General features: G+C 40.4%; 1 protein-coding gene across 7 annotated transcripts in view; it reads left to right on the plus strand.

The window, feature by feature from the left end:
- Positions 1-84: 84 nt before the first annotated feature.
- ralgapa2 (Ral GTPase activating protein catalytic subunit alpha 2) overlaps positions 85-19871 on the plus strand; it is a 57648-nt gene continuing 37861 nt past the window's right edge. For 4 of the 7 annotated variants that reach the window (XM_079574192.1, XM_079574193.1, XM_079574196.1 and 1 more), the window contains exons 1-24: positions 86-363; positions 7275-7382; positions 7679-7728; positions 11691-11748; positions 12069-12112; positions 12224-12404; positions 12470-12585; positions 12780-12918; positions 13282-13490; positions 13719-13955; positions 14267-14449; positions 14751-14882; positions 14959-15107; positions 15197-15308; positions 15449-15686; positions 15909-16088; positions 17278-17424; positions 17640-17762; positions 17845-17930; positions 18035-18125; positions 18200-18373; positions 18637-18795; positions 19175-19368; positions 19720-19818. In XM_079574192.1, coding sequence (XP_079430318.1) covers positions 258-363; positions 7275-7382; positions 7679-7728; positions 11691-11748; positions 12069-12112; positions 12224-12404; positions 12470-12585; positions 12780-12918; positions 13282-13490; positions 13719-13955; positions 14267-14449; positions 14751-14882; positions 14959-15107; positions 15197-15308; positions 15449-15686; positions 15909-16088; positions 17278-17424; positions 17640-17762; positions 17845-17930; positions 18035-18125; positions 18200-18373; positions 18637-18795; positions 19175-19368; positions 19720-19818 — 3315 coding nt within the window. In that variant the 5' untranslated portion in view covers positions 86-257. Of the gene's footprint in view, positions 364-7274; positions 7383-7678; positions 7729-11690; positions 11749-12068; positions 12113-12223; positions 12405-12469; positions 12586-12779; positions 12919-13281; positions 13491-13718; positions 13956-14266; positions 14450-14750; positions 14883-14958; positions 15108-15196; positions 15309-15448; positions 15687-15908; positions 16089-17277; positions 17425-17639; positions 17763-17844; positions 17931-18034; positions 18126-18199; positions 18374-18636; positions 18796-19174; positions 19369-19719; positions 19819-19871 lie in introns of all 7 variants that reach the window. The other 3 variants (XM_079574194.1, XM_079574197.1, XM_079574195.1) reach the window with 3 other exon arrangements.

Consider the following 19871-nt stretch of genomic DNA (forward strand, 5'->3'; position numbering starts at 1 on the left):
ACCCAGCGTTCACTAGTGGCAGTTGGATGATTACTTAATAATAATAATTAGAAGGCGTGTATTGATGATGTGATGTGACCACTCCTCTCTCTGTCAAACTGCACTTCCGTGTTTACACACTCACAAGACTGGACTCCAGCGGCAGTCGGGCGATGTTTACCCAGCGAGCGTAGAGTAGTGGTGAGGAAAGTGACAGTCACACAGGAGAGGTGCTGATCACAGGTGATTCAGGCTCTACTGCTGTTTGGTAAAGCGGGATGTTCACTCGAAGGGGGCATGGAGACGTCAAGAAATCTACACAGAAAGTTTTGGACCCAAAGAAGGATGTATTGACGCGACTGAAGCACCTCCGGGCTCTCTTAGGTGAGTGTCACAAGGCTTTGGAGGGTGCATTCGCGACGTTTAGCTAGCCGAAGCAGCTAGCTCACATTAAGCCACAGCTAACGTCAAATAAGGCAGTGCATTAGCCGGGTGGTAGTCAGTCACTACAGTGTTGACTATGGGGAGACAATAGTGCAAAATGTAACACTACCCTTACAAACTGCAGCACTTGCCAGCTGCACCCTCCTTGTGTTTGCCATTTTTTGCAAATCAGCATTGAATAATATTTTAATATGTGCTAGCTACCGCTAACCCCATGGTGCTAACTAGCAGCCAGTGTTAGCTGTGCTGATGTTGTCTTGTCAGAGCATCTGTCGTTTATGAATGCTATAGCCGTTTTATTCTTTGTTCAGGATTATTTCACAGATGAACGGACAGATTAAACTGCCTAAAGCCACATAAACAGTAATTATATATATTAATAATAATAATAATAATAATAATAATAATAATAATAATAAAATCTGTAAATTGCAAGATTGTTTACATTTGCCTATAATAACATTGATAGAATTTGGGGCAAGTAAAACAAGATGAAGTGTATTGCAGTGTTTTATAAATGAGTTTTCATTTCTTTTATAAGCATAATGTAAATATGTCTTTGCAGTCTTTCAGAGTTGTTTACCTTACTAGTCAACTACACTAGTATAGTCAAAGTATCTGTCTTTGTTGTTTTGTTACAGTAGTTGTTGTTTTTTCTGTATGAACTAATAATCTTAATAGGTTGTTATTCTTAGCTGCACTCAGTGCTCAGTACATTAATGTGTGTTGTGTTTCTGCTATTGGGTGACCCAAAACTTTGGTTGTAAGCAAAGCAGGCAAAGAGATATGTGCATTGTTTTGTTATTTTGAGTGCAATTGTTTAATCAACTTTTTACATTTTATTTAGTGTGTTTCTAATGAAGGTACCAGACGTCTAACTTTCTGCATTTTGCTTAGTAACTCTGTTATTGTAGTTCAGAAGTGACTCGAGATCTCACAAAAGCCTGAATTATCTAATGCTGTCACCATATTGGAATATTTGGCTTAGAAAACCTTGTCGGTACAAGAATGTGCCAGAGGAAATCAAACCTCTATGGAGCAATACCTGACTGATATTCTATGTTTAGATCCAAAAGTCCTGGCTGGTCCTCAGGCCAGAAGTGCTGGTTTGGAAGGATTTCTTCTGATGCTGAAAAGATGCCATGTTATAGAAAACAAAGTTTGAGTGTAGTATGCTACTGTTAAATCCTTTTAATAGTAGCGGTACATGGCTCTGTGGTCTGGACTATTTTCAGAATGGCTCTATATTGATTTTCTGCTCACTGAGCAGATCGGTGGATGGAGTGTGAAAGCTGCTGCATGTTAATTTTCTTGTCATGCCTGGCTGGATTTGGCCGAGCTTGTTAATTACTGAAGCCCAGAAAACCACCTGATCACTTCACTTTGGTCTTACTTAAAGCACTGTGGGTATTCCTTCGAATCTTTTTATTTCATTTGTCACGCCCTAATCTTCAGAAATCAGACGATGATAAAAAGCTGTTGTATTACACAGTTTCTAAAAGATCCATTTCATCTTCTTGGGTTGTCAGTTTACACTGCCTGAGAGAGCAAGAAGCCTAGTTGTTATTGCTGTCTAGTTTCAAACTGAACCAAAGGCCTTTTGCAGTGCAGCTGATGATCACTGATACAAAGTAGTATATTTTTCTACATGCACCAGCGACTCTAAGTGTTGTGGGGGTCAGGATCAGCTCAAAGTGCTGCTGAAGAGGAAATCACAAGGTGAAGCTGCTGTGGAAACAATGAGGATAACACCGTGAGAGCTCTTGAGAAGGTCCTCTGTGTGGCTCAAGTAAAGGCTGAGATCACTCGACTTCTGATTCTCGCTTTTGCAAAACACTTGGCTGCTCCTCGTGAATAACTTCAGCTGCTTTTCATCTTTTCTCCAACGGCGTTTAACCATGATATTGACACTCAAAGGGTTGTCTGACTAGTGTGGGTGAGTGTAGCAATGAATCCTACATCTCAAAATGTGTTGTTGGTACAAAGACGACACCCCTTTGCTCTAAAACTATTGCTCTCTGCGTCACATAGACTCAAGTGTTGTTCTTCGACTGGTTTTTGACGTGTACCTGTAAATTGTGTGTCACAGCCCAGGAATATTAGAAATGCACATTATGGTCACAGATCATCAGTATGTATCCTTCATTCTACATCAAAACCTGACATATTGTTTTCTAATTATTTCAAATTTACTATGAAGTAAGCAGTTTTTATGTGCACATTCTTATCAATTTAATAGCCTTATTTCCCTTTGATATTACTCCAACAAAACAACATGTTAGAACAATGAGCTTGTATTTAGGTATTACCCCATAACACTGGTTTATTATAAATTTGGTGTCATTTGTCATCAAAAAATCACATTGGTGATGTCTTCCGTCCTGGTGCCTGTTTGTCCACAATTAGGGGGAGACTGGGGTTGGTTGTAACATCATTTGCATTTGTGCATATAGTTTGGTACACACAACCGTATCTCAAATGAAAACTACTAAAAGAACCCCCCCAAAATAAAACATGTATCTGATTTATCTATTTCAAATCCACTAAACGCAGAAACCTGACCCGATTCAGAAATATGGATTGAATTGCTCACTGAATATGGAATTTGGTCTTAATATAAGGTATAGCCTATTACAATATTACAATATTAGAAATGCAACTTAGGGTCACAGATCACACACAGATGGTGTCGTTCTCGAGCCAGAGAACCTGTAAACATCTGGTATTTTCCTCGGCCGGTTTATTGTACTTAAATGCCTCTCCTGGTGTGGGAGTTTTGAAGGAACTGCACAGATGATCCAATCAAACAAGTCCAGAGCTCTGTGCCCAAACTGCCTTCCTCCTTGTCCCACTCTGAGGCTTAGATATCCAAACTCCTCACATTGCTCCTCTCTCAGGGACAGCACTCAGTGTTCCTCTGACCATAAAAAGATAACTATACCGGGGTTCTCAAACTACAGTATGCGTATTGTGGTCATCTGCCATTTTAGACATTTTACTATATTGATGTTGTTTACTTATGTGATTGTGGGGGATGTTTTGGTGAATGGTAGGCAACAGCTGATGTTTCCAGGTCCCTAAGGCTGTTTTATAAAATTACTGATCTGAACAGCGCGAGGGAAGCAATGCCCTGTTTTTGAATGTTGTTTTTGCCCGCCATCATATCACTTTATCCGGGGCCGGGTCACGGAGTCAGCAGTCTGAGCAGAGATGCCCAGACTTCCCTATCCACTATAGAAATATTATTATACATTATATTGCCTACCACAGGCTCCGGATGCAACGACGTCACGATTGTTCTTATGCATATAACTTTCCAGTTTGTTCTTTTCTTGGTTCATACTTTAATTTGCAAGCAGTTTAGTTATAATTATGTCCCGGGCTCTGTTAAGATTTAGTTTTGGACTGACCTAGTTGTTCAAAGCCAAATATTTTGGTGATTGGTGGACCAGTAAATTTAGGCTAATTGTCATGAATTAATAATAAATGGAGTTGTTAGCATTGGCTGAAATGATGGGAGCATTTCTGTTCAGCGGTGCCGTGTGTGTGTGTTTTCACATAAAACCAGTTGGTCCAGTTTTTCAGTTTGCGTGTCTCATGGCCTAAGCCTTGTATTTTGTATTCATCTATTTCATATAGTTCATCTCTAGTGGACACGTTCACTGTTTCCAAAGCATGGACAAGTGTAGAGCATTGTTGTTATCAGATTCTCCACATTGCCTGTTTTATACACCATGTCTATGTGTTTCAGGCCGACACACGTGCCTTGTTTTGGAAACACTCTGATAAATGCAAGTATCCCGACTGTTATGTCAACACTGATTGAGAATGCAACGATATCACTTAAGAACTACAAACATATAACCAGGTTAAGCTGTCTGTTCTGTTGCTGCATCTCCGTCTGTGACAGATGAGCCATTTTGTTAGTGAGTGATAAGGTCATGTTTGCTCCATGACTTTTTCAAACTGTGCTGTATTCTCTCAGGCCCAATCTGCAGCTCAGCGAGATGCCCACAGCCCATTTAGCAGCACTTGGCATGATGGACTCCTCATGAAATTAACTTCCAGTCCCTTGTCCACGCGGAGGAATGCCACACTGTTTTACTGAATACAACTACTACTTACTGTTTTACTATAGCTCACTATATTACCACTTGGCCCATAGCATTTAGTCAAAGCCCACAATAATTGAATTGGATCAATTAGAATCTGGGGTACCTGATTTTTTCTGTTCTAACTGTGACACATTTTTGTCCCAAACTGGTTTCTCGCTCTCACAAGCCTTCTTGGACATCCAAATTGTTCAAGCACATGAATGATGCACGTTTCACGCTCGTGCAGCCTTGAGCGGTGACAAAATGAAGCAGGGGGATCACCACCCCTAAAATGAATTGCACAAATTTAGATTATATTTTTTAATTTAGGTTAAGACAATGCTATAACAAGGTCTCTTTTTTGCTGTGTTTACAACATAATCTGAAGTGGCAAACATACACATTTACTCCTTACTTATTACAACAAAAAGTCAGGTACCCCAGCTTTAACTGGAGCTTTTAAACATACTTTACCAAGCAAATAACACACAAAAAAAAGCATTAGAAAAGTCTGGGGCTGTTGCCTTGTCATCTTACTCTGTTGGTTGTAGATTTATGATTAACGTGACTTTTGTACCTTGCATATCCGCAAGGAACCACCAGCCTGACCCATTTCTGTAGTTCCTATCCTGCCTTATTCCCCTGCACTGCACGACTGCATGGTATTATATGTACAGTAAATGTCCACATATGGAGTTCTTAGTCCGTCTCACAAGCTAAAAGCCTGCTCTATGTCCTGTGTGGCTCTCTCTGCTTTGGCTATGGAGACTGGTGCACCTGCAGGTGCTGGTGCAGAGCTATGCAAATGAATGTCTGCCATCAAAGAGCTCTTTTAGACTTGTTTTAGAGTTTGACATGGTGTGGTAATGACTGTGCTGACCGGATTGTCTAAACGGGCTGTGTTTAAAGGTTAAATGCAGATTGACACCTTTAGATATTAATATGCATGTCCTCATTACGACATGTGCGATGTGTGCTTATGAAGTTTGAACAGGAAAGCACTCGCCTAATGTTTGAGTTTGCCTGCGTAAATATATAAGCCTTAGATGGCTAGATGACCTTAACCCTGTAGTGAGCAATTGCCATTTTAATGGCCGCTAATAGCTATTAGCAAAGCCTCTTTTAAGATTAATCATAAAACTTGCTAACCCCACAGAAATCTCCTGTGCACGGGATTCTCAAATGTTAATGCGTCTTCTTCAGATACATGCGCTGAGAGCTGAATCTTCATCTTAGAACATAAATCACAAATAATGTAACTGCAATTCTTTGAAAATCAAATCTTGGAAAATTGGTAACATTGTTAGCAAAATGATGTTATCACCCATGGAGGTTAGAATAACAGCCAAGGACGTCGTGATTACTACACTTTTAGACCGTCATTAAACATTTACAATTTCAGTAATGGTTCATGAAGGAACACTTTACTACTTTGTACTTTCTGCCCACTGCTGATAGTTTTGATCATGCAATACCTCCAGATCAGTAAAAGGAGAATAGTTGATAGTGGACTCTTGTTCGTTGAGTCTTTTATGTTTCTAGTGTACCATAGTATTTTCTTTCCCACTAATTGCTAAACAAGCACGAGTTACCAACTAAATTGAAGCCAAGATGCCCTATTCGTACCACACAATTGTTGCATCTCTACGAGCTGTGTGAATGCTCTATTGACCAGCTGGTGTTTTTAAAAAGGGGGTGGACCCGCTCCTTTTACCCGACAGTTTAACGGAAATGAAATACAATAGAGACTGTGACTTCCAAACCTGCCCCTTTTTGCCTCTTTGCCACCTGTTTTATCAGCGTCACTGGTCTAATCACAGTCAATACATTTTAGTTATTATAAATCACTCTTTACGTGTTCTCGGCAGTGCAATTGAGCGTAGGGCCCCCCTACGCCGTGAATTTTTTCCCCCATGCTGCGATTTTACCCCCTACGCTCACCTTTTTGGGTGCTAGATCGGCCGTTGGCGATATTATAATGTCCCCAGTTTCAACCAACGTAGGTGCGATTTTCTGTTGTTTTTTCCTTTTTGAATCGATACCTGATTTAAAATATGGCCCTCAAAATGCAGGAAATGGTGTTTAAAATTGTCACACTTCAGCCTGCCCCTGGTGAGAATCTCGCTGTTCAAAAACAATATAAATAAATGCTCCCTGGACTTCGAATCAATGAAAGTGTGTTTCATTCAGACGAGCTGTGAAGTCGTGTTCGAGAGAGGAGTCAACGATAGGCCAAGAGCTAAACATTTAGGTGATATCTCAAGTCCCAACTCATTCTGTCACCTTGGAAAACAGGTTTAGCTCCTCTGGTATTGGAGAGATTATTGATTCTCTCAAGGGTCTCACTCACTGCAACGCATTTATGAACAACTGGAGTGTTTTTGGATGACAAGCTAAATTTCTATTTGTTTGATTCCCATATCCCATATGTATATGAACAGCTGTATGGGTCACTCATTTTAGTGAATAATATAGTAGTGAAGGTAATACAAGTAGAATTGTTACCGGCACTGTGTCTTTAGTTTATCTGTGTAACAATTTCTTTAAAATGTGTTTTGTATGATGTTATCTTGGCGTTCATGGTTTAGACATGTGCTTCTATTTTTCTTCTCTAAAAGAGCGTAGAATTCCTGAGTCTGAACACTCTTATCTGCATTCTAGTCGTACATGGTATTCCAAACCTGAGCGGCGCACAGGTTTAAAGTATGCTTGTCATTCACAACTAATATTGAATCGTCTGTTTTTCTGTTTTTGCAGATACTGACAAGAGTGAACTGAAGTCATTCTTTGAGAGTAACAGCTCACAGATTTATTTTATCTTCTATGAAAACTTCATTACACTGGAAAGCAACTTAAAACAAAAAGGTAAGCACTGTGCTTGTGTCACGTCTCATACAGGAGTTTAATAATTAACCATTCTGCTGCATTACTGCTGTTTGATTGCCTGAGGACAAATGCATACATTTAGATACTGTCGCCCGTTTCTTGCCCCGCTTTTGGAGGGACCTATTCCCTCAGGGAGCATGTTTTCATGGTCACACATTACATCCTTAAGTGTTCACAAAATGGCCCATATGATCGTTCCATTATTTATGAGGCGACTGCAGCGTGCCTTCTGGTTATGTGTTTAAAAAGTACTGCAAGTCTCTCTTGTCTTTCAGGGAACAAATCACAGAGAGAAGAGCTGGACTCTATCCTCTTTGTTTTTGAAGTAAGTTGTCCTTTATCCTCGCCCGTTGCCTTCCTGCTTGTTACTGCTGCACCCTGTTTACTAAACGCAGCACCGTGGGGTGGGACCGCAGTTTCCATGGCGGCACAGTGCACCTTTCCATACTTCCTGAACCTGACGCTGTCCATATCGGCAACAAGGGGATGTCTCTCTGAGCTGTGGTGTTGCTTAAAATTTGGGACATATTTTAAACCGTCAGGACATGTTTGTCTTGTGCCTGTAAATCGTTAGCGCTGTGTTGCAGGTTAAAGTCCCCGACCTCGTTTTCCCGGCTGGCTGCTAAGGCGGCTCCAGTTTCCAGTCCAAACAGTCAGCTCTCCTGTTACATTTGCTCAGGGCACGGCTGTCATATTGGTATCGGACACAAAAATGGAGGATGGTGTTTTTTTTCTGGGCCTGTCCTAGTTCTTCCTGAATATGACAATGGCTCAGGAGACTGGATATCTGCCCAGGCAAAAGGTGTTTGTGGCTGCTACAATGAGATCCCAATTTGATATGCTTTACATTTGGGGTAAATGTTTTGCAACCTGGACTTTGGAGTTGTAACTTTACTTGAAACAAAAACTCTTCCTGTCCAAAACTCATCAGTAAAATGCCTCTTGTTTTAATGAAGTCGTCATTTTCAAAAGAAGTGTTATTGAAAGCAGCTTAGCCCGTGTTTGTCCTTCTTTAGCCGCTGTCGATGACGGCTTGTGCTTTTACCCATGCACTCAGGAGATAAGCTCGTGTTGAGTGCTGTGTACAGTAGAGATACAGGGTGGCTTTGAAATCCAGAGCTTCAGCCACACATGAGACTAGATGCCACGTTACATTAGTCCAAAAAGCAGTCCCTGTTGTGTGGATAACTTGGTTTTGTCTACTAAACTACGTTTAGCACTGTTAATGTGTAATAATATAGGTTGGTTCACCCTACTTGACACATAATGTACTATAATTTTGATCACGCTGATATTAATGATCCTCTTAATATGCACTAAGTAGATCACTTTCTTGTCATGACTAAGTGGATGACCTGCTTCATGGGTTTCTGCAGCGGCGTATGACCCCCCCCTCCCTTTTCGTCCTCCACTCACACAGTTCTAGTAATGGATATCTGGGGGGGCTCTTTGTGGAGCCTCCCCCTAAACCTTGCAGCGACACCCCACCCCCACTATCATTAGCCGCCATCGCTGCTCCATGGTACAATCCCTTTGTGCTTGCTGCCATGCAAAGTATTCACAAACAGCTTGGAGCATCCAAATAAAATCTAATATGGGGAAGTAATACCCTTTAGGGCAACAGAATGCAACAATACCACGTCATTGTGGACTTGAGGAAAGGCAACCTCGAATAAATTAGTGGCCAAAACATATCAAGACTGTGATCCCATGATGACATGATATTCTTGTCTGTGATCTGCTCATTTCAACCCTTCAATGGTCATTCATTTAAATGTGCAGGCCTAATATTCAGCATGATGATCTGGTAGTATTTAAAGTAGAGTCGTTTTGGGTCTTGAGAGTGTGTAGTTTGCTTGCGTTCCCAGATCCTTGTAGATGACCTGTTACCGATCTGACGTGCGGGGTTGTGGGACAGGTTAAAGGACAGCTATGAGAGACATAAAACAGGGAGAAAAGCCTGAGCGTATCCTTTTCCTCAGACCTCTTTCATCAGGATGTGACCCACTGTGACCGGCTGTCTGTCATCCGGACCTGACTCAGCACTCTGTTTCCCTTAACCCCCGCACAGACTCCTGACTTGACAGTTGGACTTGATCATTGTTGAATAAAAAAGATATTGTAAAATGGGGGTAAGCAGCGTCAGGCCCGGGGGCCAAATCCGGCCTGCCCGCATCGTTCTGAAGCCTCCCGGGTGATTTTGAGGAATATTTCGGTGCACTACAGAGACCTACACTTCTGATACAAAATACCCCTTTGAAAAAAACACCTGAGTGAGGACCCGTGGACTTCAGGCTTTGAATTGGAACCCTATCTTTTGACTTGGAAGAAAATCGCCTGGCACGCTTCCCAAATAGCAAAAGTTCCAAGTGCCCCATCTATCTTTGTGTCATAACATTAGCAGCTGTCTAGGAAATAGTGTTGCAAACTCTTTAAATGATAATCATCATATAAAGATCTCTCTGCTTCAATCTGTTTACTGAAGTAGCTGCTCTGGCTTCTCAGAAAAATGTCCAGCTGCTGCCATCTACTGGCAGTACTCGATAATGCTATTCCACAAACAATCTAGATTTTTTTGTTGTTAATGATAATTAATTTGCCCCTCTCTGTTGCGCTCAATGAAACTTATATTTGTAACCCAGTAAATATTAGATGTTTATAATTTCTGGTTTTCTCTGCTCTTCTGGTCATGTCTTTCCATAGCATTTGATAAAAGTTTAATCGCTTGTATGTTCCCCACTACATTTTTTCAGTGTAATAGTGTTTCCGTCAGAAAGCCCTTGTAGACCACCTTTGGAAAACCATATTCTTTGTCATGTTCTAGGCCTGTGTCTAGAAAGCTAAGTGCGGATCATGTAAATGTGTGCAGGCTGTAGATCTGCCACAGTAATGCTCCTATCGTTATGCTGGAGTATGGCTGCAGATTAGACTAACTCCACCAACCTCTAGTACGGCAGTCTCTGCGCTTGCCTTATATCAGCCCGTAAATTCCTCATTGGGGTTATAGCCATCACACCGCAGCAGGGAGTCTTACTGAGCTAGCTTCTCCATCTCATTTCTTTCTTCCCTCCCTTGGTATTGTGTTCACAAATACACACAGAGAAGAAGGCTTAAGCTGGCTTCCCCACTGTGTAAAGGTCTAGCATAATGCGTTGGTTGCCCTACAGAGAACAGCGCTGTTCACATTGGCCAAATCAACATTCAGCCATATATTTGTGCATTTGTGTCGTCTGATCTTCTGATCCTGAGTGATGCAGGTCTTTCAAGGCCAACTTCCTATGGCAAAGAGAGATATTTCGCTTGTGATCAAGGGCAGACTTTAGATAATATTGCCATTGAAAAGGGCCAAAATAATACTTTTTATTTATTTATTTATTTATTTTGTTTGATTCTTCATGTAAACGTTTGTTGATATTGACACAGGCTTGTTAATAACAAGAAACTGGGCTTGTCAAATACTCGGTAAAAGTTACATTTAAATACAATCCAGTTCTTCAGTTCTGTTGCATGTTAAGCTCCAGAGAATGTTTACTGTAGTGTGTTACTCTCAAGCCTTTGGTGCAAAAAAACAATAGGCAAGAAACATTTAGAGAGTAATATGAAAAACAATAAGGGAGCCAAAGAGAGTATGCAGGCGTGTGTACAGCTTCATACAGGACACAGTACTGCATAATGCACTTGGCAGTTAGTATGTCCAGAATATATAATGTTAGGACGACGCAGTTATTATCTAGAACAGCCATTCCCAAACTGGGTTCCGGGGACCCCTTAGGGGCCCCAGAGGCACTGCAGGGAGGCCTCTAAAGGTTGTCCACGCTTAATTTCTACAAAAACACATGAGTTTGAACTGAACTTTGTGTATGTTGGTTTCATAATAATATATATTTACCCTTTTATCATTATTGTTTGCCAATTGTTTTGTATAATTTGAAAAGAGTTCATCATACGGTTGGGGTTGAGGGATCTTTTGATTGACAAGGGGGGCCACGATGTGCTGGACATTTGGAAGAACTGATCTAGAATTTAGAAGATTTGGCATAAAAAATGGTCAAGAAAAGTTTTCTATCTTTATAGCATTATTATAGCATTATGAGCTCAAAAATTTAACGTGTGTTTTTTCCTGTGTTTTGTCTTTTTTTAGTTTTCATCTGTCTTTTTTAGAAGATTGGACGTTCTTTATGGAGTAGCATAGGGCACTGTCCTAGTCTCAGCCTTAATATTAGCCACCCAACTCCTTTCCTTAGTCACTATGTAGTAATTGATTTGCTGATGGTTTTTGTTTTTCAGAAAATCTTGCAACTTTTGCCTGAGAAAATCTACAATCGATGGCAATTTCACAGCATAGGTAAAACCCATTTCCTCAGCAAAGCTTAAGCTGTAATGAAGAAAAACAATCGGTCTTTGGTTGAAGTAGAAAAAAAGCCAAATTGTTGTTCCGTGAAAGGATGTGTGATATTAATGGCTGCCACAGTAAGCACACTGATTATTCAATGTCAATTGTTCAACGAATAATAAAAAATATTGTTTTTACTTTTTTGCACTTCATTTAATAGTCATAGTACAAAGGATCAATATTTTACCTCAATAATAACAAACTTATTTTTGCAAGTTCTATGGTTTTAACATCACAAGGCCTGATTTTAATATGTGTGTGTTTATATTTAGGATCTATACTCAAAAAGCTTTTACACACTGGAAACTCATTTAAGGTAATGTCTTTTGACTTTGAGTTAATTTGAGTTAATATTGTAATCCTGTTATGAACTGGATTGGGACATATAATAGATGTTCCTTTTGTAAAGCCTGTCCTTTGTCTGCAGATCCGCTGTGAGGGCATCCGCCTCTTTCTGCTGTGGCTACAGGCCCTGCGGGACAATTGTGCCGAGGAGCAGTTTCTTATCTTTGCCTGTTTGGTGCCAGGATTCCCTGCAGTACCGTCTTCTCGAGGGCCCTGCACTCTGGACACCATCATATACAATCCTTTCTCAACGCCTTGCGATGGTGAGGCCCACTATGACTGTGTTTAAAAGTGAAAATGAAGATTCACACAGTTTGTTTGCAAACAGCAAAGGTAGTGCCTGAGGAGATAACCCCACTTGTGCCAGCTGTGGTGGGAGAAAAGGTTGCCGACGATCAGACCTGCTTCGTTCTGGAAACGTTGCTCAAGTTTATGGTCATTCAGGTAAAAAAAAAAGATTTTTATTTATTTATTTTTTTGGCATTCCTCATAGTTTCTGTCTGACAACGTGTCTGTGTTGTAAAGCAGCTCTGTTATTGTGTTGTGATAGTATATTGTCAATGGCTGAGGGATGCTGGAAGCGTTCTCTGGATCTGTTGTCTGACCTTGCTTTGTGTTTTGATTTATCCGCCTGCTAGGCAGCCAGTTTAGAATGGAAGAACAAAGAGAACCAGGACACAGGCTTCAGGTTTCTCTTTAGTCTGTTTAAGAAGTACTACCTGCCACATCTCTTCCCCTCTTTCACCAAGCTCACAAATCTCTACAAGCCTATATTGGGTAAGGCATTATTTGAAATACATTGTATTTACCTCAGTTTCATGTGACCATGCACTAATCTAAATATTCTCATCTCATTATGGGTCAGGACTCAGCAGACATGTTGATATATAGCAGTATTATCCGAGCACACATTTTCTTTAATGTTTTTAAAAGTGTTCAAATTCCACAGAGCACAGTTCTACAAATTTATTACATATTGACTGTATATTTTCAATGCTTGTTAATGTTTGCACTAAATCTTCATAAATCTACAATCTGAATAATGCATCCATGTGGAGAATATTTTGAGTCTCACTTTTATGTTTTTGTGTTTGTTTGTTTGTTTGTTTGTTTGTTTGTTTGTTTCTTGGGGGGGTCTAGAACTCCCGCACCACAGACCCAAACCCTTGTATGTGCCAGTCACACGGAATAATGAAAGCACCTTCTGCACAAGGGACCAGTACCTGGCTCCTCGTGTGGCCTTCATCATGTGGCTCGTCACCTTCTTTCTCGAGAAGAAATATGTCAGCAGTGCTGCCACGATGCAGAGCACCAAGAATGGCACAGAGGTCATTCCCAAACTCATCCAGGTGAACTCCTGTCTGCCTATTTGTTCTTTTGTCACTGTAAAACTGAGGCTGGCTAGACTCATGTCTGCAAGTTCATCTGAATTAAGTTGATTTTTGACCAATTCTAATGTGTTCATGCAACAAAATACAGGTTGCATTGATAAAGTTAGTATTCTGTTGCAATTGGGTGTGTTATTCAGATTATTCCTTCCAGCACATTTTTTTTCTGACTGTCTTTATGTTTGACAGACTGTCACTACAGGCAGTGGCGGCCAAGAAAAGGAGAAGACTGATGGGGAAACAAATGGACCAGTGGGGGAGCCTGAGAAGAGCCACTCCAACAGCAGTACTCTGTCCAACAGACGGCCCAGTGACTCCAGTCTGTGTAGCATTGAGGAGGAGCATCGGCAGGTCTATGAGATGGTGCATGGAATTCTGCTCTCCACCAGAGAAAATGTCAACTTTGTCAATGAGGTCTTTCATCAGGTATGACGCGCATCAATACTAATGAGCAGATACTGTAGATAGCAAATTAATTTGCATTGATTGGTGATATAATGTTTGTATTTTTACATGCTTATTGCAGCCACAATGTTTATATTTATTCTTTATTTATTTTATACCAAACATCTGACCCATGTTATAGTAATGATTTAATTTAGTTCTTCAATATCACTTTAATTGATCAGTATGGACTGAAGCTGATAATGGGTGATAACATGAACTTTGTTGCCCTCTTGTGGTTCTTTCCTGCCTAACACAGTGGAATGTTCTTTTCTTCCTTCTCCTACTACCAGGCCTTTCTGCTGCCATCATGTGAAGCATCTGCTACAAGGAAAGTCATCCGAGTGTATAGGAAGTGGATTCTCCTGGAAAAGCCAAGGTTTATGACAGAACCTGACAAAAACACTCAGGAGGATGAAGTAGATGAAGGCACTGGAAAGATGGTCACCGCAGACAATAACAACATGCATGTCCAGGTACAAGATTGGGATAATTTATAATAGAATCATTTTTTTATTCAATAAATGAACAGGTTCAATGTATTTCTGATTATTGCTGATGCAGTTGATCTAATGACCATACAAACGTAAAAATGCCTAACATTGCAAAAAGATATGTTTAAAAGCACAAATTCTTCTTCTCATGCCAACCCCAATCATACATTTGATTACTCATTGGCCAATACTCAATTTAAGTAGGCTTTCAAAATAAGAATTAAAAATATGTCTACAACATTAATAGCAAATATTCAAGATTTGTCACTTTTTGCCCATACAGGTCGAAAGTCTTGGCCACAGACGGTCATCCAGTTGGGGGAGAACCTACTCATTTAGCAGTGCCATTAACCGGGGTTTCTTCACGGAGGAGCAGAATAGAGACATCAAGGCTGGTATCCAGCCTACACTACAGGTCTGTGTGCACATATAAGTACAAGTTTACACAATTGTAAATGGTGTTGACTTATTACTTTGCATCTTATCTACAGGTCTTCCTGACCAACTCCTCTAATGTCTTTCTTTTGGAGCCTTGTCAGGATGTCCCTAAACTGTTAGAAAACCAGGTGGAGGTGTGCAAAGGGGTTTTAAGTATATATCGTCACATGATTATGGAGCACTCAATGAACACACAGACATGGTGAATAACCAAATTAGGATATTTGTGTGTACATAGATTGCGTATATTTTTTACAGACATTTATTTTAAGATTGGCCTCTGTATTTCAGGGAGCAGCTGTTGCAAGTATTGTTGAGAATAACAGAAGCAGTGATGAAAAGGCCTCACGATAACCAAAGAAAAGATTGCTTTGCTGAAAGTTTGGCATCTATTCTTTTTAGAGTATGTATTCACTTTCATGTCACAACATTTACATTTCCTGTTCTATTTGAAGTCAATTAAAATTAAAATTGTGGCAGTATTAAAGTCACTGCTTGTGCTTTATTGTGAAGTTTAATTCTTTCCTTCTCATTTGTATTCAGACCATCATTGTAGCATGGGTGCGAGCCAACCTATGTGTATTTATTTCCCGTGAGCTATGGGACGAGCTGCTGGCAGTCTTGTCCTCTCTTACCTGCTGGGAAGAGCTGGTGGCTGAATGGGCCAGCATCATGGACTCTTTAACAACTGTGCTGGCACGGAGTGTTTATGGTCTGGATATGAACAGCCTGCCTCTGGACAAACTCAGCGAGCAGAAGGAGAAAAGGCAGAGAGGACGGGGTGAGAGGACTGGAGTGGTCAAATAATGTGAAGAGAGAGTGTTTTATTGTGTTCTAAATATTTGTTTCAATCGGCTGTTTTGTACAGGCCTAAACATGGTGCTACACAGTATATTATTATCATTTCCCTGAATAAAACTTTTAACATTTGTCTGTTCTGTCAACATCATCAGTCCTATCTTTAATAGAAAGTAATATGTGTTTTGTTTGTTTATTGTATTAGGCTTTGGCCATGACTCTCAGAAATCATCTGCAGTGGCTCGGTCATTCTCCCTGAGCTGGAGGAACAACGGAGAGCAAGGCGCACCTGGGACTCAGGAGCCAATGCGGATTCGCTCTGCCACAACATCAGGAGCTCCTGGTGTGGAGAAGGCTCGCAACAATGTCCGGCAGAAAGCCTCTGGTAAGCAATTATGAAGTAGTTGACTGTGCTGTATAACAAAGTAACAATTTTGAGGATTCTACATTTTTTCATGCATCATTATTTTATCTATCCATGGTTTTCAAGCAATGTAAATTTAGGGCCATGCCATTTTGAGGACTGTTCTCAAAGTTGTCAAAAGGGCATCCATGACAAGAGAAAGTCATGTAACTAATTCTTGAATGCATTAAGAGCCAACACTGCCTTAAAGAATGTATTTGTATATGTAAGACACATTGAAACACATTGACAAGTCCATATGTGCAGCAGTCCAGGTGCTCCTGAAAGCACTACACCTACAAACAAAGACCAGCAGATGGCCCATATTGTTTCTCTTGCATGTCACAGACCAACATCAACATGTTTCCTTGTCAGCTCCATTGTCAGTGTACAGCACAATGCCACTCATTGTTATTAACTCAATTTCAACAGGCAAACTTAAGCTCTGGTATCGCATTAGGAGCCACACTGGCTGCTGAATAGTACTTTGCTTCTACCAGTTTTCATAGACTGTTCTAAAGAAACTGAAAGCAAAAATTTCACCTATTTCACTTATGTTTAGTCTGGTCTTTATATGATTGGTGTTGGGAAGGTTTGACTTTTGTGTGGATGTTTATGTCCCTCGATTGTTTATTTGCCAAGCAGCACAGTACTCAAAGCACTACCTTCTCACATTCACTTTTTTGTCTCACTGAATTTCTATTCCATTGATCTTCAAAGGCCTTGGTAGCCCTCCTTCAACTCTTGAATGATGGAAGTAGGCTCCTGCATCAATTGAAGCGCAGTTTTTGATACTTTCATTAAGAATGTAATTAATGCTCATTAATATGCGTAAATGTGCAAGAGCAGCAGGCAGCATGGCTGATGTGAGCTGCTTACTGAAAGACATAATTAAAGTGTGCTAAAGCAAAGAATAGTCGGTGATAGCTCTCTTTGAGATAAACACTAATGTGCCGTCCAGACACGAGGCATTAACACCTTTCATTCAGGATTGAAAAGTGTCAAAACTTAGCAGTTCTTACTCATCAAATACCTACTAATATTGTTCTGGCATCTTGTCTGTACACAAGACAGAAATCAATAAGTTTGATCTATTTTTATGTAAGCAACTCTCTTTACCTCTCTGTTTTACTATTTCATTTCTTTTTCCTGTACCTTTCTCCACTGGAAGCTAAGAGAAGCCAGTCTATCAGCAACTGTGTCCATCTCTATGAAGCTTTGCCCACTACTAAAAGCGTTCCTATGCTGCTCCACACTGTGAGCTCTCTCTTGCCTGGTATCTCTTCTGGTAACTCTGCTTGCTCTCACAGACTCTCAGGTAAAGAGCTGGATGTGTTTGTGTGTATGAGCTCCATCCTATCTCTTCCATCTCTGTCTCTGCATGTGCACTTGTGGAAATGTGTATTAACACCAGGCTTATTTCTCTATACTGCACATCATCGACGTCTTAATGTATGCATGCAAAATAAATTGTTAATGATGATGTTATCTTTTGAATGTTGCTAAAGTATTAAGACTGTATGCTCTTGGTAGACTTGGAGGAGTGCCAGTTGTCAGAATGTGGAGCTGAGGAGGAGCTTGGGAACAGTGAGAGTCCCCTCCCACGAAGCAGCAGTACATCTGATATCACCCAGCAGCTTTCTGAATCTATACCAGGTACATTCACAGCCACAAACAAAGATTCGATTTTGAGATTTTTTTTTTTTTTATTAAGCTGCCTTTCTCTTCTATACCCAAGGCCAGAAAAGAGACTATTCCCCTACGTCTGTAGGCTCTGAAGGCACAGTATCTGAAGGCCAGAGAGAAAGCAGGGACCCTCCCTCGGTCAGGAAAAGTCAATAAGCATTACAGTTATTTATCTAGACTCCCTAATAGTAAATACTATTTTTTTACTTTAATTTTTGTTTCCATCTTGTTACTGTGTGTAGATCTTCATCCGGCTGAGCAGCAGCCCAGCCGATACAGAGTGCAATGCAGAAGATCACACAAGTTTTACACGGCCTAAGCTCAGGGAGAAAAGTAAAAAATACTGCAGCAGATTGTTAAATAACATTATTATGTTTAAATTTGATATTAACTATTACTATTTCAAGGTGAGAGCATCAGCAGTGAAGCATCCAATGGCTACCTCAATGAAGCTGAGGTGACATGGCAGGCATTTGACGAGGAAGCTGATACACAGTCAACCCAGTCCACACAGATGGATGTGACTGCTGAGCCACAGAGCCAGGGCAGCCTGCTCTTCAGCCACACTGAAGCTCTAGCAGGTAGGCAGCCGCATCTATTCACCTGTCATTCACAAACAATTTCACAATCTCAGTTCATTCACATTATCGAGTTCCATACAAATACTATCAGATGGTTTAATTGGCATATTTGTGTAGTATTTGATTGGTATGTGTATTTATTTTTCTCATGCATGCGTTCCTCCAGTTTATATCTCCTCTTACTCTGAAATGTCGACCTGTCTGGTTACCCTGTGTGTTGTGCCTCTCAAACCTGATTGTATCCCTGTTCCTGTTGTTTTTAGGACCTGAGTGTGCCCTCCATTCTCACCCCCCTCAATCCTACCACTACCCCCAGAACCCCCCTGCCTCACCCGCCCTGTTAGTGCACACTGAGTGCCCTCGTGACTGCCCCCTGGACAACACCATGCATCAGTCTGTCTTACACATGCCACATCATTTGGGTACTGCTTTTTAGCTGTTACTCAACCATGAGTTGTATGATTTGTTCTTTTATACCACGATCTTTAATGGCCACTTTTCCTTGTTACAGTTTTTTCAGTTCTGTTATTCCTGTTACTTTGTCATTTTAACCGTCTACCACTGTGTGGCGCTGTCCTCCTTCTTTTCACGCTGTAGTTTTTGTCCATTGCATGCGTTAACCCCCATTAAAATATGTCATGACTATTAATATATAACATTTTGAAGCATATAAGGAAAAAAATGTTAAAAATTATGTGAAGACCTAATTGTGTGTGAATCAAATTGTGTAAAGACCTAATTGTGTGTCAATCAAGGTTTGTGATGCTTTTTCTGTTGTTTTTTTTCTTCTGTCTTATACAGACAGTAGTGAATGTTTAACTGATGACGTCAGTATAATTGCTGGTGGTACCCTCACTGGTTGGCACGCTGATTCAGCGTTCGTCCTTTGGAGGAGAATACTGGGTATTCTGGGAGATGTGAATAATATTCGTTGCCCCAAGATTCATGCCAAAGTCTTCTCTTATCTTTATGAACTGTGGCACAAGTTGGCAAAGGTAAGACAAGAATTCTACTGTATCTTGTAAAAGAAAAAAAAAGAAAAAATTGCATTACAAGAGTTGGCAATATGGCAAAAATCACAATTTCAAGCAAGTCCAAATAAAACAAATATTTTGTTTTTACAAATACGGGCTATGAGCATAGACAAGATGGACTATGAATCAGCTTAAACAGATAATGAATGCTTTCCATTGTATTCCTTCAAATTACAAACCTTTTGTTGACGCCACAGAATAGGCTGACCTAGCGATTAAATAACTTGACATCATGGAGATCTACGAAAGTTGAGATTGTAACTTTGAATAAATTTGTTCAGGCGGATTTACAAGTATTACATTTTATTGCAGATTCGAGACAACCTTGGTATTAGCGTGGACAACCAGTCTTCCCCTCCACAGCCGGTCTTCATCCCTCCTCTCAGAATGATGGCGTCATGGCTTTTTCGGGTATTGACAAGACAACCATGATTTTTTTTTTTTTTTAAACCAAAAGGTTATTA

The sequence above is a fragment of the Gobius niger genome, assembly GCF_951799975.1.
Source record: "Gobius niger genome assembly, chromosome: 16".
NCBI lineage: Eukaryota > Metazoa > Chordata > Actinopteri > Gobiiformes > Gobiidae > Gobius > Gobius niger.